General features: G+C 52.6%; 9 protein-coding genes across 9 annotated transcripts; 4 read left to right on the plus strand and 5 right to left on the minus strand.

Annotated features, from left to right (window-relative positions):
- Window positions 1-49: 49 nt before the first annotated feature.
- Window positions 50-3,238, minus strand: EV422DRAFT_107472 (glutamate-cysteine ligase-domain-containing protein). The gene is made up of 6 exons (XM_053064567.1): window positions 2,828-3,238; window positions 2,621-2,736; window positions 2,428-2,550; window positions 1,136-2,366; window positions 824-1,069; window positions 50-751 (listed from the first exon to the last, which is right to left on the minus strand). Exons 1-6 carry the CDS (start codon window positions 2,975-2,977, stop codon window positions 467-469), a joined length of 2,151 nt encoding a protein of 716 aa, XP_052924197.1. The 5' UTR covers window positions 2,978-3,238; the 3' UTR covers window positions 50-466.
- Window positions 3,239-3,388: 150 nt separating this feature from the next.
- EV422DRAFT_107538 (chromatin remodelling complex Rsc7/Swp82 subunit-domain-containing protein) lies at window positions 3,389-6,467 on the minus strand. The gene is made up of 6 exons (XM_053064568.1): window positions 5,094-6,467; window positions 4,883-5,030; window positions 4,682-4,807; window positions 4,289-4,613; window positions 3,969-4,212; window positions 3,389-3,898 (listed from the first exon to the last, which is right to left on the minus strand). Exons 1-6 carry the CDS (start codon window positions 6,371-6,373, stop codon window positions 3,649-3,651), a joined length of 2,373 nt encoding a protein of 790 aa, XP_052924198.1. The 5' UTR covers window positions 6,374-6,467; the 3' UTR covers window positions 3,389-3,648.
- Window positions 6,468-7,295: 828 nt separating this feature from the next.
- EV422DRAFT_534317 (uncharacterized protein) lies at window positions 7,296-9,694 on the plus strand. The gene has a single exon (XM_053070660.1). It carries the CDS (start codon window positions 7,490-7,492, stop codon window positions 9,449-9,451), a length of 1,962 nt encoding a protein of 653 aa, XP_052924199.1. The 5' UTR covers window positions 7,296-7,489; the 3' UTR covers window positions 9,452-9,694.
- On the minus strand, window positions 9,695-11,176 carry EV422DRAFT_534320 (uncharacterized protein). The gene is made up of 3 exons (XM_053070661.1): window positions 11,023-11,176; window positions 10,753-10,954; window positions 9,695-10,685 (listed from the first exon to the last, which is right to left on the minus strand). Exons 1-3 carry the CDS (start codon window positions 11,077-11,079, stop codon window positions 10,042-10,044), a joined length of 903 nt encoding a protein of 300 aa, XP_052924200.1. The 5' UTR covers window positions 11,080-11,176; the 3' UTR covers window positions 9,695-10,041.
- Window positions 11,177-13,166, plus strand: EV422DRAFT_534321 (polynucleotide kinase 3 phosphatase-domain-containing protein). Its single transcript, XM_053070662.1, has one exon. It carries the CDS (start codon window positions 11,275-11,277, stop codon window positions 12,997-12,999), a length of 1,725 nt encoding a protein of 574 aa, XP_052924201.1. The 5' UTR covers window positions 11,177-11,274; the 3' UTR covers window positions 13,000-13,166.
- A 75-nt stretch (window positions 13,167-13,241) lies between these two features.
- On the plus strand, window positions 13,242-15,663 carry EV422DRAFT_107845 (uncharacterized protein). Its single transcript, XM_053064572.1, has 5 exons — window positions 13,242-13,663; window positions 13,749-13,976; window positions 14,047-14,213; window positions 14,294-14,607; window positions 14,810-15,663. The coding sequence occupies exons 1-5, from the start codon at window positions 13,352-13,354 to the stop codon at window positions 15,343-15,345; spliced, it is 1,557 nt and encodes a 518-aa protein (XP_052924202.1). The 5' UTR covers window positions 13,242-13,351; the 3' UTR covers window positions 15,346-15,663.
- On the minus strand, window positions 15,442-16,573 carry EV422DRAFT_107672 (CYTH-like domain-containing protein). The gene is made up of 5 exons (XM_053064570.1): window positions 16,349-16,573; window positions 16,112-16,241; window positions 15,952-16,028; window positions 15,669-15,866; window positions 15,442-15,592 (listed from the first exon to the last, which is right to left on the minus strand). Exons 1-5 carry the CDS (start codon window positions 16,492-16,494, stop codon window positions 15,526-15,528), a joined length of 618 nt encoding a protein of 205 aa, XP_052924203.1. The 5' UTR covers window positions 16,495-16,573; the 3' UTR covers window positions 15,442-15,525.
- EV422DRAFT_507412 (uncharacterized protein) lies at window positions 16,529-17,607 on the plus strand (the record flags this gene model as incomplete). The annotated part of the gene is made up of 2 exons (XM_053068661.1): window positions 16,529-16,762; window positions 16,840-17,607. 2 exons carry the CDS (start codon window positions 16,529-16,531, stop codon window positions 17,605-17,607), a joined length of 1,002 nt encoding a protein of 333 aa, XP_052924204.1.
- An 87-nt stretch (window positions 17,608-17,694) lies between these two features.
- EV422DRAFT_107595 (armadillo-type protein) lies at window positions 17,695-25,691 on the minus strand. Its single transcript, XM_053064569.1, has 19 exons — window positions 25,321-25,691; window positions 25,208-25,255; window positions 25,095-25,136; window positions 24,816-25,030; window positions 24,710-24,758; window positions 24,572-24,640; window positions 24,360-24,512; window positions 22,569-24,293; window positions 22,089-22,502; window positions 20,373-22,008; window positions 20,039-20,319; window positions 19,623-19,976; window positions 19,385-19,551; window positions 19,159-19,316; window positions 18,950-19,093; window positions 18,717-18,876; window positions 18,462-18,639; window positions 18,151-18,391; window positions 17,695-18,093 (listed from the first exon to the last, which is right to left on the minus strand). Exons 1-19 carry the CDS (start codon window positions 25,429-25,431, stop codon window positions 17,783-17,785), a joined length of 6,456 nt encoding a protein of 2,151 aa, XP_052924205.1. The 5' UTR covers window positions 25,432-25,691; the 3' UTR covers window positions 17,695-17,782.
- Between the last annotated feature and the right edge of the window lie 1,024 nt (window positions 25,692-26,715).

Below are 26,715 nucleotides of genomic sequence, written 5' to 3' on the forward strand. Positions count from 1 at the left end.
AGCCAACGTCGCAGGGATGCAGGGATGGATTTATCCCGCGTATATCATACGGAGCAATAGCACAGATCCCATGAACTCATCGGGGGCAACGAAATAGGGACGTCGGCCCATAGCGAAGCATATCCATATTATGTAAAGGCGAAATGAAGACCTACGTAGAGAGAATCGTGCGGTACTGGCTGTCTCGAACTCCCCCATGGTGTCAATGACGCGAATGAAGTAGCCTTGAGAAGCGTAATAAATGAAGGTGGAAGGGGAGACCCTAAGTAAATGGTATGCTGCGTGCGGAATCCTATCCTAAAGCGTAGACCGGAACCATTACTACATGGTTGGGAAAAGTGAGGTGGAAAGGTCCCAGTCCTTGCTGTGCGAAGATGCGATGCTAGTCGATGGTCTGTCCGAGATCATGCGGTCGACGCTTATTGGAGCACATCCTTTCGCAACGCGGTCCAATCCAGCCGAAGGCTCAACAGTTGAGACCCTTGACCTTCTTACCAGCAAGTCCTTCGACCGCCTTGCAAAGATCGTACGCAATCTTCTTGCTAACCACGGAATCCTGCTTGTATTCCGGGTGAGACGTCACGAAATTGCGCAACCACGTGGCCCCCGTTTGAAGGTCTCCTGATGCTTTGCGCGACACGATGTCGACGTATGTGTCGAGTTTGGCGCGCGTCTCCTCCTTGATTGCCTCGCTGTGGGTTTTGAGGTACCGGCGGACGAGGTTCACGAGACCGAGGAAGTTGGTCGATGGCTTTGTGGGAAGGAGATGTAAGTCTTCCCTTCGTGACATTGGATGCATGAACGGAATCAGTGCGGTACATACCTTGCCGTTCATAATCTCATCAAGGGTCATCTCATCGAAAGCATCTGGGTCATCCCTGTTCGCAACTCCATTAACGTATCCTTCACCGTGGATGGCTTGGGCGACCGTCTGGTTGGTCGAGCCTTTGCACTTGCATCCAAGTTCCGACAGCTTGCGCTGAGGATCTCCGACGACTTGGCGTCTGAACCAGAATTTCTCGCGATGGACAGCATCGCGGGAGTGTGCTCGTTGCATATTCTCATCGACCTAAGGACATGGAATATGTGAGTTGAGCTGTCTGATATTCGCCCTCATATGCGCCTGATAACGCACCTTGCTCAGAGGAATGTAGAGATTCAGATCGAAGCTCAGGATAGCCCTGACCAGCAGAACAACGAAAACGGCGAAAGCTGCATTCTCCGTATCCGTTAGCTGGATTTCCATACTCCTGAATTCCACACGCCACCCGATATGTGGAGCTGAAGGTGGTGGCGGCTTGAACCTCATCGTTTGCCAGTTCGTGGATTGGATGTTCTCAAAGTGATCGGAGCTGAGTTCGTCATTTTGATCCAGGAGTTCCTTGAAAACGACGAGCGGGTCGCGAATGAATAAGTGTGCGTAATGCTTGGCAAGCAAATCGTCCACTCCGCCTTCGCGCAGTTGCTCGTATATCTTTGGGTCGTACGGGCAGTTGAGGTCGTTGTACTGATCCTTGTAGAACTCCATGCCTTTCGACGGGATGGAGGATAATTGCTCTACTGGGATCTTGGCGAGGTCTGGAGAAAGACTGCACCCGCCAGAGTAGTTAGGCCCAGGCGATAAATAATTGGATATCGAGTCGTATCGGGACTTTTGGATGCGGAATCGAGAGTGGTCCAAAGGCTTCAGTCCACGTTCCTCCACCGTCCGGTCATCAACACTTCCTGAAATGACGTTCCATCGGCAATCCACATCGGCTAGATACCCACGGAAGATGGGTGCTCCTGCCGATAGCGCCATCATGATGGGTGTCACGACAGCCAGCTGATCATACAGCAATCGAGCTTCCTCCACTGAGCAAGCCTGGAATGTGACTTGCAAACAGCAACATCCCATACCGAAGCACATGGCATCCATGTAAATGTGATCAGGAAGTGCGTCGGGGACCAAGTCTGGCAAAGAGGGAAGATGCTCTTGATCAAGAGACTTTGCAGCCTGCTCAGTCGCCTTCACTTCTCCATTTGAGCATCCGGCGGCAACAGCTGTAGACAAAGACTTGGTGGAGCTTCTAGCCAAACAAGAAGGAGCTGGCTCCTTCCATGGTGACGGGGTGTTCTTATCCTTGAAGATGGGCATGTTGATGGAGACTTTTGATCCACGACGCTCCCGGATGTTCGCAGTCAATGTGGGAAACCGAGCGTGTGGGTTGATAGCTTCGCTCGGAATGAACAGACTCATGCTTGGGCCAGAGTCTGGTGTCGCCGTCGCAGATGGCTCTGTGAACCCACAAGAACCAAGCAATGGGAAGTTTGTCATTGTCAAGACGGCTTCATTGGGTGGCAACAGCGATGTAGCCAACTCTCGCCTGGGGATTGGGGGACGTCAGTTTCGATGCGCCAAGTTGTCGCACATCAGATGATAATCACCTTCGTCGCATGCTCTCTTCGACAGCCAGAGTGTCCTCCAGCGTGTAGCCATACGGAAGCCCAGGTGTGCCTTCCAACATGTATCGTCCGTATTCTGGCTTCCACGAACTCTCGAAGACTTCACTAGAGACGCAAATGATGTTAAGAGACTTTTCCCAGCTGAATACATGTCTGCGCCCCGTCCTCAACACACCCTTTCGCTATGGCATCCATCTCCAGCGCTTGCAGTTTCTCCAAAACATCGTGGGCTCTCAACGACACTCGCGGTTGCTTGTTCTCTTCGTCGTAGTGCACAACGACGTATTCGATCTATATGCCCCGAAGCAGGTCAGCTTCGGTTGCATTGACGGGATGCTTCGCAAGATCGCATGGGCGAAAGCCCGCAACCTCTTCGCAGTACCTCGTCACCCCATAGTAGGTGGTCCTTTCTTCGCGTCTTTATTCGGTTCCAGATGTTCAGGAACTGGATAATGCCGTGTTTCCGCACATGGTCGGCGTGCTTGCGGGCTTCTTCCCACGGAAGAGGGGTTCCCAGTGATAGTAAACCCATTGTGGCGAAGCTGAAGCTGGTTTAATGCGCAAAAAATCCCAGGCTCGACTCTATTGCCGACTAGCTTTCAATGTGGGGTAGAGGAGGTGGGGTTGCGGAGGGTAGCTGAACCGGATATATACCAATGCTCTGCCGGAGTCGGAGTCGCTTTTAATAGATAAGATATCGCTTTGGGGGCAAGACCCTGCCTTCTTTGCGTTCTTATTAGGACCTGGTTTTTTCCTGCCCTCACTCGTCAATCAGAAGAGTCGCGCGTGCGTGCATGATGATGTGGCCCAACAACATTTCAAATCCAAATCCGAGAAAAAAAAACCCGTCAATCTCCCCTCCATCGTGGCAAGCGCCACAGAAATCAGTCATTCGCATATGCAATGGCGGCTTCCGACACACTCCGATGCATGGGTATCCACGGCCCCCTTTGACAGGACAATGCATGGACTGCCTCGCTCTTTTTTCTCGTGCCTTCATGTGAGCTAATGTATGAAGTACGACGAAGAATATCAAAAAAAGTCTGGGACGTGGAATGAACAGCAGATTGCGGTCATGTGTTGCTGACATATATCTGCAGCGAGAAGTTTTACTCCTATTCGAAACCGTCGGAGTATGCCCAATGGGAATCCACTATCCACAACCGAATACCCGTACTCTTGACCAAAGGCCAATCCTCCAGCTCATGACTTCAATTTCCTCTTCTTCTCTTTCCCAACAATGGGCACAACCATCTTCTTCCTATCGAACTCAATCACCTTCCTCTCCACTTTCACCCCGTCGCCAGTGACAGGGGTTTCACTATCCTGAGTCCGCAACGTCTCGATCTTGGTATCGTCGCAAAGCAGGCATGTATACTTGCTGTCCGAGTCTTCCACTAATTTCTCATACTGCGCTGATGTTAAGGTCGCGTCACATGCTACATGGATCCATCTGTGATAGACAGCGTTAGTAATCTGTATAACCTGTTCCAACGGATCGCCCATAAACGACGGACATTTACCTATCACATGCATCACAGCAAACCATCGCAGCCTCCTCGTCTTCTTTATACATACCCATGCATACCGGGCAGAACATGCTGGCTTCGAATTGACGGTAGCAATCTGGGCAGTATGTGCAGAGGTATGTGCCGTACGATGTTGACTTCTTCTCGGGTTCGGGTGGGATGATGGCGTGCTTCCAGTCGGTGGCTTTGGTGGTCGCGCATGATGCGCAAACAGCGCAGAGCGGACACAGCCATGTGCCTGTAAATGTGAAAGGTCTGTGAGATGGGTGCAACGTCACCAAGTATAAAATCGATCCTATGCGCTTCAAACATACCTTCCGGCGCTTCATCCAACGGCGGCTCCAAGCAAAACGTATGATATCCCCGGTCACAGGTATCACAGAACAACAACCGGCTATCATCGCCCGCTTTATGACACTTGACGCACGTCTTGCAATCGCTGCAATGCCACGAATATGTTTGCACCTTATTAATCAGGACCGCGTCGTCAAAATCGATGCATGATGGATGATGCTTCGTTTTGCAGCTAGCGCAGCTGAGTAAGATGTTAGGGAGCGGTTTGGTGGTGGGTTGGGCCGGGCTGGGCGTTATGCTGTGGCAGTGAACGCATGCATTGGGGTCCACTGCCGGAACGTCCACCTGCGATATAGGCACACAGTTAGACTACTGGTACATCAGCAAGTAGACCGAATAGGACGACAACGTACCGCTTTCGCATGGTATAGGCACTTCTCATTAGCGGTGAATACTACACGCTTACAAGGCAACCCTGTGCGAGTAATTTCCCCGCAGGTATATTCCGCATGTCGCACCTTGGGAATCGCGTACGCAGGCTATGGTTCAAAGAACCACGTTAGGAACAGGCATTACGGAAAAAGCTATTGGCGCTTCATGATATGTTGACCTACCGATGCAGCTGCTTTGGAGGCCGATTGTGGGAGTGGCAGGGCTACCGGTGCTGGTGTTGAAGCGCGGGTTATATCTTTCACGTTGGGCGCTGCAGCTGGAGTCGGATCCGCGGGAACAACATCGCTTGCGGAGAATCTGTTCCGAGCTCTGATTTGGGCTAATCAGCCGATGCATTGTTTGCCTATACGTCTATAGCGTGTGCGCACTTACACTGGGAATGCTCCTTGATATTGTCCTGGAATAATAGCTATTGGGTATAATTCGTCCTCTGGAGGTATTTCCACACGTACCCAATCAGAATCGGTGGGGTCCGTATTCTGTACTATCGAGAGGCCATTCCCGCGAGCAATGTCCGCTATCGACCCGACTTTCATCTCGACAGATATTGACTGCGGTTGAGACAGAGATGGCATCTGCTCAATATTCGTGTGGGTGTCGAAGAAGCTTGTGGACCTCTGTAAACGGAGCCGGCGGTTGAAATCAGCCGCGGACGCCGCGCGCTTATACAGCTGCTCATCACCAACAGCAAGCGCAGGAATCAGAATGCGATTGCCCGTGGAAAACGGCATCAGCCGCTCTCGTTCCTCATGTGTCATTCGATGCATCTGCCGACGCAGTGTAGACTCGCGAGGCATGGGCTGCGCAAATCGAGAATCGGATCTCCTCGGTGGTAGCGGGGTGTCCTCCGGCTCCTCAGGTTCGGGTTCATCTGGGGGTTCCTCTTGATCTCCAACCCAATAGTCATCCCTCACTGGTTTGCCCCTTTTGATACACTTATGTCCAAAAGCGCGGAAGATGCTACGAGCACTAGCGATGGAGACGGGACGGCGACGAAGCTGGCCCGGCAGGATCCCATGCTCTTCCAAAAATGCTTTGTCCTTTTCGTCACCCTGGATACGGGTGATGTGTGGATTCTTCAAGAAGAAGATATAAGTGTCACGATACTGTAAGCCCTTTGAGATGTCGACTGTGAGCATGTAACGGCGCTTTGGGTGGCGAGGCAGGATGAACGATTTGATCTTGTATTCCCGCCCGCCCAGTAATTCGCCATCTTTTGTGATCTTGAGTTCTCCTTTCTCATCCCACTCCGTTTCGTTCTCCTCCTCGTCCACATTCTTCACTCCCAGGGTGTCTCGGGGCGTGTCAGACCCTTTAGATGGTCGACCCCGCCCTCTGGGTGCCGGTGTTGCTGAAGTTCCGCTCGCCGCCTTTGGTAACTCCGTCTTGACTGCCTCGTCTGTTTTTGTATCCTTGCCATTGGCGTCCTCCTCTTTGGGTGTTGCGATATTTTCTTTCGAACCATCGTCACCAACTTCCATCAGGTCGTCCGCCTCGTCCTGTTCTGGAGCACCGTCTGCCTGCACAGTTTTGCCGCTATTTCGTCCCGATCGTCTGGCAGGCGAGTTTGAGCCCTGGGCATCTTGGGTTTTTCCCCGGGTTCGTTTGGTCGGGGAAGGATTCTGTGACTCATCCTCACTGATGTCCTCCATCGACGGGTTGTACGACGTTCGGGTTTTACGCTTCCGACCATTCACTTTGCCAGACTCTTCACCGTCCTCGGATGGACTCTGCGAATATGTTGTAAGTACTTTTGTTCGTCGATAGGTTCCCCAAGATCGGTGTCAAATGGATATGCGAACCTGATCTGATAGCTCCGTTTTCTCTTCGTCCGCAGCGAGATGTTCTTGAATCATCTGTGAATAGCAGAATCCAGAGGGAAAGCACTGATGAGTTGATGAGCAGGAGAACTGGAAAGCTTTGATGTTCAACGCGTTGTGTGAGAGTGACAGTAACGCGCGAAAAAGCGAACAAAATGACAGCTTTCACTGCGACCTCTGGTCCCCCCCTGCCTCCACGCTGGGCGGTTGCTCGTATCGTTGCTACCAGGGCCGAAGTGTCTGCCGCTGTGCTCTAGTTGCGCAGCAAAGGAAAATGGTACAGGTTGATACCTACGATAGCTTTCGTTCCCCCGAGTATACCGATCGGGCGATAAGTTCGAGAGTGATCAGGATTCAGCTCCACCGCCACTTGCCACGCTTTGGAGCGACGATGTGGGACCGATGTGTCCACACTCGCCAGCCGCAAGAAGAAACGCCACTTCGTTCGTACTCTGCCGCGACAGCTTGAGGGTGAAGCGTCCGGTGCTCAAATCGAACTCGTTCCCTTGACGAGTGCAAGCGACACTTTGTTTTTGCCAGAGGTCGCTGAAGGAAGATGCTACCTTGGGTTGCCCTCGGCCAGAGAAGAGTGTATCTGCACTATCGCAGTCTCGGCCGCTCAGCTATGCGTTTGCCTACGTACAGGTACTATGTCTCGCGGGACGGAGTTGGAGTGCCAACACTGGACATCGTTGCAAGTTGCAGGCCTGGACGACAGTTGATCGACACAGTGAAATAATATACGGCCGGGTCACGTGCTCCAACGGATCCACGAGATTGAGAAGGTCCTCACGATCTAAGAGGATGCTGGCCATCAGCTCCCTGCACAACCAAAATCAACCGAGCAAGCGCCGGCTCCTAAATACATCTCGCAGACTCATCTCGGAGGGCCTTCGCAAGCTTAGGACTCTGCGTCCCGGATCTTGCTGAACGAAGTCACTCATCAGGATGGAAAATCTCAGCGAACACCAATCTCCCACTCAAGGAGGACAGGACGCGATGGTGACAGAACAGCGCTATCACTCACGACCGTTTCCCGACGGAAGCGACGAACGCCTCGAAGACGGCGGTAAAGGGTACACTTCCGTGGATCGCCGTAACTACTCAGGAACTGGGCAACGAGAGTATTCTCAGCCGTCGCGTCCCGCTTCCGCCCAGCAGAAGCCGGAAGAGAGGAGCGATCAGTCTCAGGAGGGTATTGACTTGCCCGTCCGACGCTTGGAAAATCCAGCTCCACGAAGCTCAGATCAAAGAGACCGGTATGGATATAATCAAACTCAACAAGGCCGGAGCGAACACACTCGCGGAAGCTACCATTATGAGAAAAAGACTTCGGGCAGCAGCGTGTTGGATTCCGGCAACCGCTCGAGCGACAATACCCATGAGAGATACCCATCCAAGACAAGCTACGGCTACAGTTACACAGGCTCCCGCCAATCTGTGGGAACTGATCATAGGACGTCGGCCGGGCGGTATGACAGCCGAAGCTCCCTTCACTCCAGTGCGAACACTTCCAGCTTTGATAGATATTCGGGGGACTATCGATCGGATGAAAGGGTGGGATCGTCCGATCGTGGGAGACAGACGTTGAGGTCCGACGAAAGACGATCTCCGCCGCGTTCAGCCCATTATTCGCGATCGATGTCTCCGCAACGTCGCCACTCTGACAGCTCCCTGCTCAAGCGCTTGGAGAAGGAGTATCTGGACGCAGAACACGAATACACGCTTCTGGACATGAAATATACGACAACAAAAACGGAAATCAACGTTCTCACCGCCAAGTTGGATGAGCTGGGACGGCTGCTCTCGGACACGAAAGAGGACGTGGCCAGGGCGTCTGATCGCAAAGAGAGGTGCCAAGAGTTGTGGGAGAGGGAGAAGCGGCGTGTGGCCGATGTTCAGAGGAAGGCTTCGAGCACTTACGACAGAAACCCGAGAGGCATGCCTGACAGCTCTTGGAACGGGACCAGCCATCGTTCGTCGACAGACCACAGCCACTCCTCGAGCCGACCTCAGGATAGCAACTGGAGTCGATCCACCAACACGAAATACAGGAGCTCGATTTCCTCTGACCATTCAACTTCTGTGGACAGGCGCGGCGAACCCGGTCGATCGACGAGCACCGTTGTTATTGAGAGGAGAACTGACCTCCGACCGCAAAGCCGAGCGAGTGGCACTGTTGCGGACGATGTGGACGACGGAGAGTTGCTTCCAGTGCGACGTCTAAGTGAATCCGAACTCCCTGGCGTGCAGAACCAGGCGCCTGACAACATCAGAAGGCGCGATGAGCGCATCCAGTGGAACCAACACCAGGGGCACTGGAGCAATAGAGGTCGTGGCGGGTACGATAGGAGGGGAGGATACTCGCGTGGGGGTAGTTCTCGCACTCCCGACACTGGCCGCGAACGGCTCTCGGATGAGGCTTCAATCAACGGATCAGAACTCGTCCTCGATAGCCAAGCAGCCTCGTCCCTGGCCGACGCGATCCTCGCAAGCACTATGCCAGAGTCTGGTGAGGTCACCGAGCACGAAGGCGAAAACTTTGGAGACCTATCCGAAGGGCAATCGAACGGCACTAAACGCCAACGTGAGGACGACGGTAGACCGTTGCAGAACGGCGGTCAACGTCAAACCAACAATGAGGTTTCGTTCGGCAGGGCCGCTGACGGATACCGCCAAAATGAACACGACAGGAAATCGCATATCTCCATCAAGAATGAACCTCGTGGCGATGCGGACGATGATAGAGCCACTTCGTACAAAGACGGTCAAGTTGAAGATGAGGGCTCTCTCTTGGAGTTTGTACGCACAATCTTCGCTGGTGGTGAGGGCAGGGGAGGCGCCAACGAGCAGAACGAGGATGATGAAGACGTTGGGGAAAGTGCACACAAGCGGCTTCGAGCCGAATGAAGGACGGGAAACCGCCTGAGCATGGGAGGAGGAAAGCGATCCTCCGCGGGGTTCCTTTCGACGTTGCGATGTGTTTTGTAGTTTTTGTGTTGTTTTTTCGCGGTGGGCTTCTTGCCCACGTTCGTCTTGCCTTGCATCCGTTGGGGCCCCAAAGCTGCATTGATTCTTGAGCGAAGTGCCCACACTCAATACGTAGGACGTACTTGCCGCCCTCACACGCATTGTAATATTCTTTGAAATATGATCCTATCTTCTATGAACGTACGCCTGCTAGACTTGTAATGGAATGTACAGGTGACTGTGGGGCCTCAGCATGGTCTACGCGGAGACTATGAACGTCAAGTTTGCTGGTGGTGGCTGCTTCGTAGCGACCCAACCATTCCTGAGCAACTTCTTCCAGATGGGCCACGGTGCTCGCCAATTTGTTGATCTCCGCAGCCACCGACTGGATCGCTTCGCCCTGACGCTGAAGCGTATCCAGAATTTTACTTCCCAAATGGTCCTGTCCACAACATTGCTTCCCGGGGCGTTTGGAGGCGCTTATCTCATTGAGGTCGCTACCAGCGTTTGAGCTTTCATCTGGGATTCAGTCAAGACGGTAATTTCCCAAAAATCTCTGATTCGCATACCATAATGAGAGGCATCTTACCATCAAAACCAAAGCCTTTGCGTTTCATTATTATCCCGAGAGGAGAAGCGAGGAAGTCGTTCCAATTCTGAGACGCATGTTTCGAAATCCCAGTGAATGATGCAATGGACGACAAGGTGTCCGGAGAGGAACATTGCTGCCAATTGATGGATGGTTCTTTCAAGAAGTTTGTAAATTCGACATGTTCCATAGCGGTGTGAGGGGTTAACGTTTTCTGAACGTCCTTCGGAGAGGATGACATGGACAACTCCTCTGATTCTTCATCTTCGATCTGTCCCGGCGTTTCAGAGCTTGCCTCTTTCTGCACAACTTCCTCCGACCCCTTGAGCCTGTGCTCAGAAGTGAGAAACGCGTCCCAATCCGCCGTTCGGCCTTTGGAAGACGTTGATTCTGGTAGGCTTCGAGGTGACAGGTCCGCATTGCTTCCAGCTCCCATGCTTGTAGGATTTTGGTTTCCCCTCGACGAATCTGCTCTTTCCATCGATCGTTCCGTCGGCGTGTGGAACGTGAGCGGTGTCGAGGCACGGGATGGCGTGGTCACAGCGGCTCGACGCGAATGGTTCTTGCCACCTGTGCCCGCCGCCTCTGCAAGAAGGACGTGTAAGATCTTCTGTTTTCACACCAGTTCTTCAGCCGCTTCCATCGACTTTACTTGGGGATAATCCGAGAAGGTTTATGAGGTCCAACGAAACCTGCGGGTCCGCATTGCTCTTCGACGTAGGATTCGATCCATGTGCACATTTCGAATCCTTTCTTTCCTTCCCTGCAACTATCGCCCAGGCTCTCCCGGGCGCCGCAAAGTCCACGCCCGTGATCGTCGTTTGTTGTCGTTGCTTTTGAAAGAACTGCTGTTGCTGTTGGGTCACAGAGACAGTAAGATGGCGATACGTGACGCGGCCAAGGAGAGAGTTCGCAAGCTTACCTTTTGTCTTTGAAGGTTCTTCTTCACTGTGCTTCGAGAGCCTGTTGTCCAGTTCATCGTTCTTTGGATCGACGATGGGAACACTTTGAATGGAAAGGGAAGTCGTGGGAAAATCGGGTTCGCCTTTTCTCGACGCGTTCACTTGGAATCAACTTCGAAGACTTGGAATGTGTTCTTGGCCGCAAATGGCCCGCGTGATCAGAAAGGCTTGCGCAACTAAGTACAGTATAGATCTGCAGTCGCCTTCATACAATGACGAAGCGCAGAGCGAAGGCCCTGGCTGCTGCCGACTCTCAAGAGACGGATATTGTTCACGTGGAGGACGGCCATTCCAGTCAAGTTTCTGTCACGACGGTATACTCTCAGCCCCAAGGGCCCTCGTCCCCAACGAAGAAGAGGAAGATCGACCACGAAGACCAAAGTGTCAACAGCAAGGTCGACGGCTCGTCTACCACTATCTCAACCACGACGACCGTCACTCTGGAAACCTCTGTGTCGGTAATCGAGTCCAACTCGCCTCCATCTGCACAGTCAAAGTCAGTCCATCCTTTCTTCGCGAAGAAGTCAAAGGACGTCATGACAATAGGAGGTACACCATTCACGTCCATTGCACCGGTCAAGTGGTCGCAAGAAGGCAGTATTCTCGTCGCAACCTACAAGCAACAGATTCCTTCGAAACGCGTGGCCAGCTTCGACTTTGACGGAACGATATCGAACGTGAAGGGTTCCCATGTCCATCCCAAAGGAGCAGACGACTGGAAATTTTTCTCCACTTCGATACCCGATCGCTTTTTCATGTGTCAAAATCAAGGGTACCGGGTGGTCATCTTTTCAAATCAAAACGGACTCAATGGTGGTGACGCAAGGAGCAACGCGAGGAAGGCATCTTTCATGGGACGTATCGAGAACGTGATCAATGCCACTCAAAAGCATTGTGAGAGAGCTGGGGTGGCGGCTCCATCTATCATCGTGTTTGGAGCGACGGGTGATGACTGGAACAGAAAGCCTCGGCCGGGAATGTGGGACGTTTTTGAAAGCAAATACAACGGCGGCATTGTCATAGACCGAAATGCCAGCTTTTACGTAGGCGACGCGGCGGGCCGCTTTGCCGGACACAAACCAGGAGTGAAAAAGGACTTCGCCGATACAGATCACAAGTTTGCGCTGAACGTGGGATGCAAGTTCTATACCCCGGATGCCTTTTTCCACTTCACCACCTTGGCCGCGCTGGAAGCCGCCAATTTACCTACCAAACACCATTCTCACCATGCGCCCATTCCACCGTTTGATCCGAAAGTGTTTCTCGAGAACCAGGCCGGCAAACCGCTGTATACCCCAACAGATACCCCATTAGTGGCCCCTCCTGAATCGCAACCCGAGATTATCGTCTTTGTCGGTTGCCCCGCATCGGGCAAGTCCACCTTCGCGAAGCGTCACCTCGTTCCGCACGGATACGTGCAGGTCAACCAAGACACACTCAAGACGCGCGATAAGTGCATTAAAGTCGCCGAAGAGTCTCTGCTCGCGGGGAAATCCGTCATCGTGGACAACACCAACCCGGACCCTGCCACGCGCAAGTTATACTTCCAATTGGCGGACAAATGTGCGCGCAGGCTTGGCAAGGACAAGATACCCCTCCGATGTTTCCACTTCCTAGCTGACGCCCAAGTCTGTGCACACAACAATGAGTTCCGAACGTATATGGGCAACCGTGACCGGGACGGGAACTGGATTGACCCACGAGGTATCCCCAAGCCGTTCTCGGCGGCAAGTCGCAAGAACGACAAATCCTCGTCGAAAGATACCTCTGGTCAGCCGCAGGTGCACAAGTTACCGGGCATCGCTTTCAATTCCTTCTGGGCACGCTATCAACCTCCTAGCGAGACGGAAGGCTTCGACGAGATCAAAAGGGTCGAGTTCGTACCCGAATTTGACAGCGAGGCTGATCGTGCCAAGTGGGCGATGTATTACGTCTGAGGGCAGGAGCCGAGAGGGAGGAGGGACGGAGGTTTGAACCGACGTTTTGTAGGCGTCCCATACAGACCTGAGATGCATCGCAACGCCATGGGTATATAGCGCATTGTAGTCGATTTGATAGACCGAAGAAAAGAATTATTTCATTAAATACAACTCGCAATTTGGAGTCACGTGCCTGAACATTGACAGTTTTGCAAGATTAAAGAGGCGTCCCGACTCCCGAGGTTCGTCAAAACCCGTGCCATCGTCGACTTCCATCGTTTGAATCTCACCTCCGTTTTCCCACAAAAAAAAAGCACGGTAAACGCTAGTTGATATCACCCTTCATCTAGTATAAAATTGCTCTCGTACAATGCTTGCAGCGGCAATTGAGACGGCTGGTTCCGGGCAGCATGCCCGCCTTCCGCCGAGCAAGATAAACCGAAAGGCTCGCAGAGCCCTCAAACACAATACCAACGCCAACCCCAACGGGGACGTTAGCGACTCTGCCTCCGGTGACGTTAGCCGCCGCGACTCCGCAAATTCTCCTGTCGATAGGCCCTCTGTCGTCGACTCGGAGGTTACTATTTCGGCGTCGCCCGTCGACGACGGAGCACACCCGGTCAGCAAAAACCCCTACGTGGAGGTTATCAACAAGAAGCTTCGTTATTTAAAGAAGAAGCTGGTAAGCAATCAGTAATGTAATGTTGCGCTCGCCAAGTTTTCGGTTTGTCTGACTATCTCACCCTGCAAATTCCATCAACTTTCAGCTAAAATTGGAGAAATACGAGCAGTCGGCGAAGCGCGATCTCAATGCAGACCAGCTCCAAGCGCTGGAGAAGAAGGCGGAGATTGCTTACGCATTCAAGGAGCTGGAGGAATCCGCCAAACTTCTGGTTGCCGTAGGTGCCGAAGAATCGAAGGCGATCCGTGCTAAGGATATCGCCACAGACAAGGATGTTAAGTCCAAGATAGAACTTGCGATTGAAGAGGAGAAGGTGAGACAGTGTTGAGATTTGAGGGCTACTCTATATGACTTGCTCACGAACTCGGTATCCCCTCGTTCAGAACGCTTCCGCCGCATCGCAGAAGGAAATTCTGCAATTGTTTTACGTGCTCAACGTACTTCTGTCTAACCTGGCCAACACGAACGTCGCCCTATCGGAGAATCAGTACAATGCTCTGTTTTACTTCCGTGCATTCGTCACCGGAGTAGGTATCGAGCACATTGAAACGTAAGCATTGTCTTGGAGGACCGTGCACACTGACTATTGCTGCCTGTTGTTGACTGATACCCTGGTCACACATCATCAAGTGCACCAGGTTTCTCAGTCGAACAGGCTGAAGAATACTTGAAGAACTACAAGGAGCGTTCAAGCATCACTTTCTTCCAAGACGTTACCTTCCGTGGTCTTGCCGAAGCTGTCGAGATAATCCTGAACCCACGCCCACAGCCCAAATTTGGTTTTGAGAGCGATGAGACCCCGGCTGAAATCCAACATGCTCCATCCTTTTTCTCTCCCTCCGAGATCAATGAGGAATCAGCCCACCCGCACGAAGATGCGCAAGCCCCACAGGCCGCGCCTTCATTCGGGACCATCAGCTTCTTTACGCCAAGTGAAGTGCTCGGTAAGTGTATTGATTCGCTGTTATCCCAAGTCCCTCTCCAGTCGTTATGATGCTTCACAACCGATTAGTCTTGAAGACACTTTAAATGGTTATAACATGCCTGTGCCTGAACGATGATGTAGAACCGTCACTGTTGAGACCACTTTCCTTTGACTGGAACATCATACTCAAACCCTCGTTTCGCTTCAATCGTTCCGCACAGATTTACAAGACAGCACCCCTGCTGAAGCTCCCGTCGAGGAACCAGCCCATCCCGTGGAACAGGAAACCCACGCACCGGTCGAAAGCGAGCATTCCGAAGAGGAACACGCTGTCGTTGCCCCGGCCCTAGTGAAAATTCCCATCCACCACGATCAGCATGAAGAACAGCCTCTGATCGATACATCCGCCCAGCCGGCTGCTCCCGCACCGGTCGAAGAGGCCTCCACCCAAGTAACGGCACCCGAGCCACAGCCTCAGCAGCAGGTCGATGCCCATCCCGGCCAACAGCGTCCTCATAGAGGTCGTGGCCGTGGAGGCTATCGCGGGAACCGAGGTCGGGGAGGCGCTTATAACAATAACAACGCCCAGCAAGGTCAAGGCCAGTACCACGGCAACGGCAATAACAACAACGGCTATCAGAACGGTTATCAACGCAACAGCAACTACCGTGGTCGAGGACGCGGCGGCGGCCAACAGGGTGGCCAGCAGCCCGGGGGTCAGAGGCAGGCACCAGGCCCCCAACAACAGCAGCAGTGAGAGGTGTCCTTAGGTGTCATGCCATAGACTAGCGTTGAAGCGTTTATCAGAAGATTTTTGTCCTAGTCCGTCGGTGTCAGTGTTCTGGTGATACATCGTTTGTTATCCTTAAATTTTGAAGAAGACTTCTTAAGGTCCTATAGCGTGCCCTCCGAGTCCGCTACTCTATGGCCCGCTATTCTATGGATCCCATTCGCATATTATGCACCTTGTTGCGTTTACTTGTGGTGTATGCGATGTCGTTGGCCTTGAGAAATGCTTCCCTTAAATGAAGCGTAGATGAGACAATCGCGTTTCCGAACGCTTGAATACTAGAAACGTACATTTCCCGCTTAGCTTCGTGCGGACGCTCCGTTTCGATCTCAATCTCGAACGCCTTCCCGAAATCGTACGTGGTCGAATCGATTTCGAGGTTCCAGCTCCGCCATTTGATCTTATGCCTCTCAGTGAAGTATTTTCCAATGACGTGCAGTTGAGAGGCGTCGTTCCATAGGGGCATCAACTTCTTCCAGAATTCCTTGCTGGAAACGCCCATCGAGTCATGAACAATCTGATGAGATGAGAACCGCACGTCTCCTTCAAAACCTGCACTAATGGATCACAAACGTGTGGATGTTGGTACAAAAGCTGGATGGATTATTGACGATGCGCTGAAGTGCATCACACTCAATCGGGATTTCGAACTGGGAGATATCATTTGCGATTGGCTCGCACGAAAAAAGGACAGGCAGCGAAAGCGTTCACACAAGAAGCGGCGGGCAAATACCTCTTCCACTCGTGAGATGCCATCGACCAGCGTGGCTTCACCTTTACTCGTAGCGGTGCATTTCGCGTGGCTATCCCCAGTATCCCTGCTTATGCTCCGACGAACGCGCAAGACGGACCGTGATCGTTCTCTATTGTCCCCAATCCGCGGAAGACAAAAAAGGGGCCAGAGCCAGAGCGGCACCTCAATCAATGTCTCGCTGTGCCATCTTGCAAGTCGATAATACCACATACGCACAGGTCTGCAGTCGGTGTGTCGAAGTACCAGTTCTCTTGAACGTCGACGCGAAGGACTCCTGGACACTCCTCTGAGGTCTTCAGAGCGTCGAGGACCCTGTCGAACGCGGCCTGGGTCGACAGCCTCAGTTTCACTTCCACCTCCATGGAGTTGCAGTTCTAATGGAGCCTTTCCCTCGGGATGTCGAGTCTGATCCCGGCGGGAGAGTCTGTTGTGTCGCGCGAGATCCACACGTCACGGGCCGCTGACACACTTGCCCTCCGCACTTCGACTCCCGCTGATTCCCTGGGAGCTTGCTTTTTTCTGCAAACCGCAATCGAACACTCGACCGCTCGCAATATCCTCAAGAGCCAAAGGACCCTCCTGAAGGTTGCTGAACTTGGAACCCGTACTCTCGCAAAGATGCTCAGAACGGTATGGCCCTCAAGATGCTCCCACGATTGGTTCGCGTCGCGCGTCACATAGGACTCACCGTTTCCCTTTCTTTACAGCCATGGGGCCAAGATGAGGGAGATTCCGGTGCAGCACAGACTGTACCCACCTTCAGCCGCAAAGCCTCAGTGGGCGCTTCTCCTGGCGGTCGTTCTCAAATCGTTTTTGGAACCTACCACGAACCGAGCTCCTCGTCTTATCACTCCATGACCCACACGCCTCGTGGCGTGTCGCGACAGCAGCACAATAACAATACCGCCGATGACTATCTCACGCGCAATGCGGTGGCGAGACAGCAATCATTCAGGGAAAACTCCACCGATGTGTTCAATCTGAAGCCGTTGAGTGGAGATGACAGCGCTGGCCATAGAGCCTCCGCCGAACCTAGGGCTGGAAACAGCGGTGGGTCCCTCAGATTTCGCACCGATAGGAACCAATCGACTCTGTTCCAACCGCAAAGTGATGCGTACGGTTCACAATCTTATGGCACTCCCGTGCGTGAGCAAAAATCCGCAAGCGACATCTTTCATTTGCAAAACGCGCCCCAGCAGCAGTCGCACCAGCAGCAGTCGCACTACCCCCAGGAACCTCCGTCGCCTCGTCAGACTCTCGAAGATGATTATGCCGATGCGAGACAGGAGCCTGCTCGTCCGGCCAAAACCTTTCTGCAACACAATGAATACAACCCGTCGCTGCCGTCGGCTTTGAAGAGGAACCCGTCCAACAGCCTCCTTCAGCCTTCTGACGGTCCCGATGACTACGTCTACAGAGGTCGCAGGCATTATCCTCAGTCGCAGAGGACCTCAAACATCTTCCAATCCAACTAGCTTTTTATTCAGTCATTTGACATTTCCCGTCTGTCATTCCGAACCATCAGTCCCGCGAACGTTGCATAAAAACTGTAAATCCCTACACAATCCGAATAATCAACAATCCTTTATCTGTCACCCTCGTCATAGACATAATCCACATTCTTAAATATAAGAAAGACGATTATGCACTCTAAAAAGCTGCAAAACTAGTAAAGCCCCGATTTGTCGTCGATGATGCCTTAGTCTGCGCTGCAGCCGCTTGCTGAACTTCCGCCAGCGTCTTAAGCCCCATTTGCAGCGCCATCGTATCGTTCTCAGGAAGGCCAGAGATGGCCGCTTTGAAATGTTGCGGCTGCGTTGAGGCTAGCTGAAAGAGCATTTGCGCCGACGCGATATGCAGCTCTCGTTGAGCCGAAGACGTAAAGCTTGGGATGCCATTCTCCTCGGTACTGGAGAGGAAGGAAATGTATATATGCACAACGACTGCCAATGCATCAGATTCTGCAACAAAAGCGTGTCAGAAGTCGAATACTGATGAACAAAACAGAGCATACTTACTCTTTGTGTCTGATACAACACCGTATATCACAAGCAGCAATCGCAGTCCTTCCTCTATTGACTTCACGCTCGCCGTGAGAGTCTCAGAGCTCCGTAGTTGTGCGCTTGCTTGCAGTACCCAAACCGCCACTTGAGGCAACAGAAGCCTGATGTACGAGGTAAAGATGGGTGCAGTTTCCGGCTTTGCAGAGGCTGAAGACGCTAGGATGGTCTTGATGCATTGGAGCACAGTTTTCTGTATCTAATGAAACAATTGGGAATGAAGGTCAATGGCCGCGTCTTCGCAAGTAAAAGCTGGCGGATTTACGAACCTCGTCCTCAGAGTGCGATAAGCTGCGACCAAGCCCCTTCAAGAACCTGGTCTGGAGATGATCGTCGTAAGTTGAGGCGGGCGCTCCAGTAACTATCAGGACAATGCCCATGAGAGCGTTCTTCAGAATCAAGAGATCTGCTGGGTCTGCGGCCGTCAGCTCTGTCGTCAGGTGCCATCTAGAATTCGATCAGTGAAATCAGAAGACGGAGAAGGATAATGCGAGTATGGCCCGCTTCACATGAAGAGAACTCACATCTCGCTATCGAAACTGTCCAGCAGCGACGACACCGTTGCTTGCAACACAGGAGCAAGCGTCGAGTCTTTTGCATCACTGAGCTTGTCAAGACAAGCACGGATGCAGAGTAGAACTCGAGGAGCGACCTTCTCCTGGAACTTTTCTGTTTGTAGAAGAGCTGTTCGCACACGGGAAGTTGAGTTATCGGGTGTAAGCATTGCAAAGCCGGTCTCCGTTCCGAAGCAACATACCCTGGAATATGTAGAACGAGAAGGGAATGAGGATATGCTTGCTGCTTGCTAGTAACGGTGGTGTGGTAGCCAGGATGGTCAAGGTATCCAAGGCGTTCAGTATCAAGGCTACGGTCTCGGGGCTCGAATCTCTATTGGCCGTAACTATGTCACATAAACCAGTTAGTCTACCTAATTTAGAAACCAATGCGAAAAAGAAATGCACCGACCTGCTGCCGTAGGACTGTTCGCCAGGATCGGCACATGGTATACAAATATGTCAAACGCGATCTTCAGAACCCTTTGCACCTTCAGCATCAAAGGGCCTGATGATTTATCGCCGTTTTCATCTTGCTCCAAAATCGCACCGGAAGCTCCGTCGAGCGATCTGTGCGTGCGGAGGTCAAATACGGCTGCCCCTTCGTATTTCAAGCGCATAAATTGCTTTGCACGTACCCGCCCATAGAGTTCAATCGCAACCGCAGGTCACTCTCCTCGGAGGAAATATAATCTGAGTGTTCTACTATGATTTGCTTCGTAATCTGGAGAACCATTGCCTGGACGGGAACATCTTCCGTCTGAACCAACTTGTCAAAAAGCGTCATCAGCTCCAAGAATACGGACTAAATGCGAAAGAAGTCAGCTTTCTTCGTCAAGAATGCAAGGTCGTTCATTACACAGTTCAGATACTCACCGCATCTAACAAGTTATCGTTTCCAAGGGCAGCGGGCTTCAACAATCGCTGGAGAGCTTCCAAGCAAACGCGCGATAGATTGGCGTCATCCTCTAACGATTGCGTGGTGGAGCTGGCGACATTGCCACCCGCCGTTAAGCCAGGAATGCCGCTGAATTTCAGAGTTCCAGCGGTTTCTGTGGTTGCCAGGGCTTCCACGCATAGACCAAGCAGAGTGAAATACGTCTTCGACAGCCTTGGTGCCAGTTCGACTGCTTCCGAGCTTCCCCACATTGTCTTCACAAATAGGTCGAGGTGTGTGTCGAGGAGGCTTGTCAACGCCTCCATGATAGTAAGCCAAGATTTCCGGTAGAACTAATCAGAGTATTCAGTAGCCCACACTGCAAACGCACGATGTAACTTGTGAAATGACTTACGGGCAGGACAGTATTCCGAGTAGCCTCCAGGTAACTATCGATGCTTGATCGTGCACTCGGGTCCCCAGCTGCAGCTGACAGGACGTCTGGCTCCAGCTTCACTCTCGCATAATCATGTAGGACACCGACCCACAGAGTAGCAAGCGAAGGGAGATTTGGATCAACCACCTCGTCCAAGTATCTATGGGAGAATGTTGCTATCCGCAGTTTCGCCCATGACGTGAGGATGGAAATGCGAACCAGCAGGTCTGCATGAGGTGCGTCGCTTGCGGCCTCTCCGCCTGTGAAACAGGTTAGTAGAGCGACTTAAAGCTTTCGAATTGCCAGAACGTACCCTGATAACGCTCCACTACGCCTGTTAACAATCTCAAGATCCGCGACATTGTGGCTAGTTCCTGATTGATCCCGCTACCGATATACACGGCGGATACCTGGCAAGCAAGGCTTAGGACTTCCGGAGCAGAATCGCTCCCGAAAGCCGGCGTCAAGGCCGCCCCTATTTGCGCCTGGTATTGCTCGAGCAAAGCATGATCATCGAAATCCGGATCCGGCGCATCGGAAAAGATTTCCAAAATATCCTGCAACAAGCGCAACCCCTCCAGTCGCAGGTCCTTCACGTTGGCGGTTGCTGCCGAGAATGCCATCCGGATCAAGTCTGCCAACTTGAAGACAAGGTAGTCCGGCCTTCTGCCGGCTCTTTCAGCGGCTGTTCTGGCCAGCCCAAGCTCGAAGTGCTCTTTGACACCTGTCAGGGCAACTTCCTTCAAGAGGCGTCGAAGACACATCAAAGCGAAAACCTGCGTCCTCCATCGCGGTTTGAGGAGTAACAGAACAATCTTTGCCGGCACAGATGAAGCGTTCGTCGGTGTAGCTGCACTGGGCTTTTCGTTTGCTGCGGGCGGATCCTCTTCAGAGTGCTCGACCGCAAATACATCATCGTCGTCATCCCCTTGTCCGCCATGAAGAGAGGCAACGCTCGCCATAGCTCGTATATCCTTTGCAGCAGGTGCTTCACCAACTGAGCCTCCGGTCTTCGACAGAATGCTTTTACACAAAGTAAGCCACCGAGATGGCCTTTCCGAGGCGACATGCTTCAACAAATTCATGAGGATATCGCGAATCTCATCCCGGACCGTTCCGTCGGTCTCCATATCCAAGAGGGCGAAGAGCTGCTCCTCCAGCTGATTATTACCGGCTGCTTCCAGGACCAAATCCGGACTTCGTTGAGCGAGCTGGTACAGGCACGTGACAGCAGCTTTTCGAATGAGATAATTCCGGGTGGTTGACTCTCCAGCCAATTGTGTTTGCAAAAACGGGATCAAGGTGGAAATATCCACGTGTTTCGGGGCAAACAAAATGAAGTGCTGAATGCAACGAATAGCCTCCACAACGACGAACGGATCATCCTCGGCTTTCAGTTGCTCATACAGTGCGAAACAGTGTTCGCGGATCTTGGTCGACATCTGCAACTCAGGCCCGATCACTCCGACGAGGGCATACAGTATGCGCCCGATAGCTGGGTAGACATCTGCATTCCCGTTTCCACTCTGTTCGTTAGCCGCGGGTGCACTTAGCTCGTGCGCTTCGGACGTGAGAAGCTTCACCGTTAGCGACACCGTGGAGTTCACGTACGGGCCGAACATCAGTCCCGCGCTCTCGATCGTCAACCATAGAGAATGCAAAGCCCAGGTGTGAACCAGTGGATGGGAGTCGGATGCCAGAGAATGTAAGATCCCGACGGCGGTTTTCAACTGCGAGGCGGCGGCCATGCCACCCACATAGCTCAGAATGTACCCCAGAGCCAATGCCGAACCGGCTCGGACATCCGGCTCGCGGTTCTTGACAATTTGATCGACCAAGTTCTGTACCAGCGGATTGACAAAGACTGATGATCCCACAACGCGCGACAGGCGTCCCAAAGCTTCGCTGGCGAGCGTGCGGAACAGGACATCGGGGGAGACCAGGAAGTCCTAATATGTCCAATAGAAGCCCCACCGTGGTCAGACAAAATGCGATAGGTTCATCCATTGCCGAGTCCCGACAGACTTACCTCAACGAGGTCCCTAATCTGGACGCCAACTTTCCCGCTGGCGAGACTGCCTTTTTTGCCCATCACATACCTCAAAGACCCGAGGATAGCAACCAGGATATTTAATTGAACGCTCCGCTTCCGAAGAGGCGGTACTTTGGTCCCCTGCGACTTCGCCAAGATGATGAGTTGTTCCATCAGGGATTCCTGAACCGCAGCGTTCTGAAGCGGAAGCAGCAAAGCAAAGAGCTCCACCGCCGAATCAATGGTAGCAGTGCCGACAGGCGCGGGAGAGGGGCGCTTGTACGCAAGCTCAGAAGAAGTATTTGATGCTGTCGAGGAGGATAATGACTTTTGTGAATGCAGGTGCGTTACATCTTGTAGATACAAGCTATGGGGATCATTCTCCAAGGCGCCAGGGATGACGTGGTCCAGCTAAGGAGTGATCAACGGTTAAAAGCTGTAGATCTTCAAGGACGTGTCCATCAGCTAGTCTCTTACCAGATCTTCAAGTAGCTGCATGTCAGTGTCATTGTTCAGTACCGCAGCGATCCCACGATCCTCCGCTCCAGCCTCGTGCGCAATACGGACCACGGATCCTTGCACCAACGAAGTTGTAAACGACGGCTGAGATCCGGGCTGTAGAACAGCTCCTGGCTTCTCCGGTGCATAGCCCATAGCAGTCAGCAGGCGATCCTGATTTTTCTCGGGATCCGGCGCAAAGACATCCAATGACGCACGAAGCAACACAGAGAAGCTGAGCTCGAATGTCGATGGCGGCGAAAGGACTTTGAAACAAAGAAAGAGTCGTTTCTTCAGAAAATTCTCCATCTGAAAGTACTTCGTATCAGGATTGACCGCGCCCGGTGGAATTGGCGGTCCGGAGTAATACGTCGCTGGCAACGTCGACATGAACGCCAATGTGTTGTTCAGGCACACCGTGATTCGCTTTGCCACGTCGGATGCTTGCATTTCCTTCGAATTGTGAACCATGAAGCTATGCAAAGCCGCCAAGGCCGCTTCTTTGCTCATGAGCAGAAACTCCCACTCCAATTCACTTCGGACGCCCGACTCCTTTGGTGCCGGTTTCGGAAAGACATTCTTCCATATGAGGAGGAGTTGCGAGGTGTGCACTCGCACGAAATCTTCACCCAAGCACATCAGCGAGGCGATCAAGGTCCAGGCAACCCTCGCCAGAGCGCTGACAGCTCGGAAATCTTTCGAGGCCGAGGTCGTTCGCAAGAGCTGGGCGCAAAGACCGAATATGCGTGCCATCGCTTCATAGGATACGTAAAGAGTCCGAGAAGGCGCGGCACTGATTAGAGCAGCCAGAACGTTTCCGTACCCTAGGAACCGAGCCAAGATCTCCGGTTTGTCGCCCTGCAAGTTTGGAAGATCTTTCTGGATAGACGCCATCAACTTTGTTATCAGCTTGGGCAGGTACGATGGTAAGGCGGCGGACAAGCAGCGCAGGCACCAGGCCAAAGATAGATTGACAGATCGTGACGGATGAGCGATGAGTTTGAGTAGGGGTTCGATGACGATGTTTTCTTCGCCCGCCAAGGCTGGTCCCAAATCGATGAAAAGTGCAGCGACTTCGTTCAACACGCAAACGAGGGCCGAATCGCTCGGAGCCACATCCGTTCCCAACACTGCTGGCCATCTCCGCAACCATCCCGTGGCAAGCTCCTTGATGGCATTGATTTGTGCCGTCTCTCCAAGCATTTTGCCGATTGTGTCTCGAAGCAGGAAGTCGCAACTTTGGCGCATGAAAATGACCTCCGTTGGGGTTTGGATTAACTTCGGATTGGTGCATAGAGCCAGCACATTTTTGACAATTTGTGCGTAGTTGTCCTCCACAACTTTGGTACCAAGTCGTCTCAGCGTGGTCGCATATGCCTCCAGAATGCCAATGCGCACCTCCCGGGATGTATTCTTGATGTACAAAGTGCTGAGCACGTTCAAGACTTCATCAACCTCAAGAATATTCTTCTCCGCGGTTCCCGCCGCTTCTGCTTCTGTCCCGGCTGCTTTCTTGCCTTTATCTTTCTTCGGAGCCGGTTGTTGCGATTGAGCCAGGATCAAGGCCACAAACAATGACACAGCTCTGCGGACGGAATAGTTGCTGCCATCCAAGGCCTTCGTAGCGCTGGAAATCAGATATTCGTAGTCATCAAATTTCGTTGGCACTGGATAACTCGTATGTTCGTACACAGCTTGAAATATCTGGCCGCAAAAGGTCTAAATTGAGCATGAAAGCCAGCTGTAGTTGAAGGCATCAGTGTTCCTCACCTCTACGGCAGCAGTTCTAATCAGCGGCAGCTTATCAGCTATTCCGGTCTTTGCGATCTTGATCATGTCTTTGCTCATTTGCTCATTCGCCCCTCTCCCAGCTCCCTTCAGCGAGCGCCCCAAGGCGACATACGATTCATATCGTAGCGCGAGCTGCAGAAGGATATGCCTTTAGCCATGTCAATGTCAGATTCCTACATGAGTCATCCCACCTCGCTCTCCTTTGCATTCTTCAAACATCTGGATAGTAGTGAAACCGTCTCCGGAAACAAGGACAGTAGCTATTTGGGGTCCGATGGTGAGTAATTCCGGTCTAGTTTCGCCGGAATTTCACTGTTCAATCAGCCAACCTTTCCACCGTGCGCCTCCGACAGTATCCCAAGGGATGTGATAGCCGCTCTGCAACGGCTCATAAGGAAGAGGCTCGGGTGAGACATTTGATGATGGTGAACTCACAATCGAAAGGAGGGATCCTCGGGTTTCTTGCTGGCAACGATGGCTTGAATTGCCGCCAGCGTGTCGAACAAGGTTCGGCCGTCCCCTTTCGCATACAAAAGCGCAAGGCATCTTGCCACTGACTGTCGAATGGGACGCGTTGGTTTCGGTGCAGTGCTCGTTAAACGTTTCAGGAGTGTCTTCTCAAGCTCTGCTTGAGCGGGTTTGACCGTCGCCTATTTCAGCAGCCGCGTGAGAGGGGGTCAATGAGAGCCCAATTGTCCTCTTTGGTGACCTCACCGCATCCACTTTGTTCAAGTCCCTTTCTACAAAGGAAAGCCACTGAATACAAAGGCGCATATCAGCTGCTATAGTCCAATACACATTTTCGAATACACTGAGCAAGTACGCACTTGTATGAGAAAGACCTCCTTTTTCTCATTGGAGTCGGCAGCGCTAAGCTGGAATTCGTGAGTGATCTTGTTGCGGCGAGACATAATCGCAACCTTCACCCAGGAGTAAGTACCTTTCGTTCGTCGAACGTGAAGCTTTCCGGCACTGATGATAGTGTGAAGCATTGCGGAGAGCTTGTAGCCCCTCCGATGGCGTCGAAGCCTGCTGCGAAATTCGTTTTCATGTTTATAGCGTGGGAAGTTGCGATGTGAGTGAACCTCGCGAACCTTCCTTCGAAAGAGACGCGTCGAGGGATCTCTGGCTCAAGATCACATTTGCAATTGCGCCGACCTTCACCACCACACTCCCTGAAACTCCTGCAGCACACAGCACTCCTGCTGCACACAACAATGGCTGCACTCTCTAGGTTTAGGGTTTGGGCAAAAGCGACAGTATACAAGGGTTATCGCTGAACTGAAATTATCGTTGAGCTGTCAGGCACGCCTTTGGCGGGCGGCCCAGGGAGCTAGCAACGCGCGACCATGGGCACGAGTATCTCTCGGGCGGCGACAGGAGCCAGTCGGAACTTTCGGCATCGAAGCTTCTTCCACTTCGGCAGCATTCCTCGTGTCCCATGCCGCACCAGCGACTTCTGAAAAGAGAATGAACATTACCACCTGTTGCGCATCCGCATACACTCGGAGACAACCACATAGTTGCGAGCGCTTGGGAGGCAGAACTACTCGAATGGTGCCGCCTTTCCCATCACTGACAGCGACCGCCAGCAGTTAGAAGCGACGCGGGAGCAGGAGCCTCACCGCTATCCTCTCGACCACACAGTGCGACAGTGCAGGGAACATCGTGGGACTGGGCGTTGCCAAACTTGTGATAGTACAACGTGTAGTGATCTGGCCACCGGTCGATATTTTTGCCGGCCTCCTCCCAGGTGAGGCCCTTAGGAGCCGGGTGCCGGTAATAGGCAACCGCAGTGCCGTTGTTGAGCCATTCAGGAGCGGAACGATCGACACACTTCGTGAATGGGCTTTTTGCTTTTGACATCACGGAAGACGAGGTAGGCGTAGTCGGTTTCATTCTTGGTCATCGTAAACGCAAACTTCTTGAAGTCGGGGGAAAAAGACGGGTTCTCCATCTTATCGTAACCTCCGGGGGACAGAACATTGGGGTCCACGAACAATTCAGGATCGTTGTCCTTCAGCGACTCGGCCCTGGTCCCTTCGCTCGCCTCAGCTCATTCAGAGGTGTCAGTAGTCTGTAGTAAGTTGCCAGGGAGAGGCTCAGTGACTTTCATGGTGCCACATAACCAGCTACCCCCCCCTTTTGGCCACCCACTTGAACAGGATCATGATCCCGCTGGATCCTGTTTGGGTGTCGTCGGCAGTCTCAGCAGAGTCAGCACTGGGCGTGGATTTCCGGCTCAATTGATGCAGCTGAGGAACAACGTCCGGAAGCAAGTTCCTATATCAGCCGAGCGGTCGTCACAGCGACTACCGTGGAGTGGAGCGATGGA

The sequence above is a fragment of the Fimicolochytrium jonesii genome (genome assembly GCF_025526975.1).
Source record: "Fimicolochytrium jonesii strain JEL569 chromosome Unknown EV422scaffold_17, whole genome shotgun sequence".
Lineage (NCBI taxonomy): Eukaryota > Fungi > Chytridiomycota > Chytridiomycetes > Spizellomycetales > Powellomycetaceae > Fimicolochytrium > Fimicolochytrium jonesii.

What these genes read in the sequence shown, in the direction of transcription:
- EV422DRAFT_107472 (XM_053064567.1), bottom strand. Translation starts at nt 2,977, where the DNA reads ATGGGTTTACTATCACTGGGAACCCCTCTTCCGTGGGAAGAAGCCCGC. An exon ending in TCTACATTCCTCTGAGCAAG is followed by an intron (nt 1,070 to 1,135) that starts GTGCGTTATCAG and finishes CCATGTCCTTAG; the next exon opens with GTCGATGAGAATATGCAACG. An exon ending in ATGAGATTATGAACGGCAAG is followed by an intron (nt 752 to 823) that starts GTATGTACCGCA and finishes CTTCCCACAAAG; the next exon opens with CCATCGACCAACTTCCTCGG.
- EV422DRAFT_107672 (XM_053064570.1), bottom strand. Translation starts at nt 16,494, where the DNA reads ATGGAGGTGGAAGTGAAACTGAGGCTGTCGACCCAGGCCGCGTTCGAC. An exon ending in GCATCTCACGAGTGGAAGAG is followed by an intron (nt 16,029 to 16,111) that starts GTATTTGCCCGC and finishes GATATCTCCCAG; the next exon opens with TTCGAAATCCCGATTGAGTG. An exon ending in CACGAAGCTAAGCGGGAAAT is followed by an intron (nt 15,593 to 15,668) that starts GTACGTTTCTAG and finishes GCATTTCTCAAG; the next exon opens with GCCAACGACATCGCATACAC.
- EV422DRAFT_107538 (XM_053064568.1), bottom strand. Translation starts at nt 6,373, where the DNA reads ATGGAGGACATCAGTGAGGATGAGTCACAGAATCCTTCCCCGACCAAA. An exon ending in TATCAAGGAGCATTCCCAGT is followed by an intron (nt 5,031 to 5,093) that starts GTAAGTGCGCAC and finishes AGCCCAAATCAG; the next exon opens with AGCTCGGAACAGATTCTCCG. An exon ending in CCTCCAAAGCAGCTGCATCG is followed by an intron (nt 4,808 to 4,882) that starts GTAGGTCAACAT and finishes TTTGAACCATAG; the next exon opens with CCTGCGTACGCGATTCCCAA.
- EV422DRAFT_107595 (XM_053064569.1), bottom strand. Translation starts at nt 25,431, where the DNA reads ATGAAAACGAATTTCGCAGCAGGCTTCGACGCCATCGGAGGGGCTACA. An exon ending in AGGAGGTCTTTCTCATACAA is followed by an intron (nt 25,137 to 25,207) that starts GTGCGTACTTGC and finishes CTTTGTATTCAG; the next exon opens with TGGCTTTCCTTTGTAGAAAG. An exon ending in ACTTGAACAAAGTGGATGCG is followed by an intron (nt 25,031 to 25,094) that starts GTGAGGTCACCA and finishes CTGCTGAAATAG; the next exon opens with GCGACGGTCAAACCCGCTCA.
- EV422DRAFT_107845 (XM_053064572.1), top strand. Translation starts at nt 13,352, where the DNA reads ATGCTTGCAGCGGCAATTGAGACGGCTGGTTCCGGGCAGCATGCCCGC. An exon ending in TTGCGATTGAAGAGGAGAAG is followed by an intron (nt 13,977 to 14,046) that starts GTGAGACAGTGT and finishes CCCCTCGTTCAG; the next exon opens with AACGCTTCCGCCGCATCGCA. An exon ending in TACGCCAAGTGAAGTGCTCG is followed by an intron (nt 14,608 to 14,809) that starts GTAAGTGTATTG and finishes CGTTCCGCACAG; the next exon opens with ATTTACAAGACAGCACCCCT.
- EV422DRAFT_534321 (XM_053070662.1), top strand. Translation starts at nt 11,275, where the DNA reads ATGACGAAGCGCAGAGCGAAGGCCCTGGCTGCTGCCGACTCTCAAGAG.
- EV422DRAFT_534317 (XM_053070660.1), top strand. Translation starts at nt 7,490, where the DNA reads ATGGAAAATCTCAGCGAACACCAATCTCCCACTCAAGGAGGACAGGAC.
- EV422DRAFT_534320 (XM_053070661.1), bottom strand. Translation starts at nt 11,079, where the DNA reads ATGAACTGGACAACAGGCTCTCGAAGCACAGTGAAGAAGAACCTTCAA. An exon ending in AGAACCTTCAAAGACAAAAG is followed by an intron (nt 10,955 to 11,022) that starts GTAAGCTTGCGA and finishes GTGACCCAACAG; the next exon opens with CAACAGCAGTTCTTTCAAAA. An exon ending in CCTTCTCGGATTATCCCCAA is followed by an intron (nt 10,686 to 10,752) that starts GTAAAGTCGATG and finishes TCCTTCTTGCAG; the next exon opens with AGGCGGCGGGCACAGGTGGC.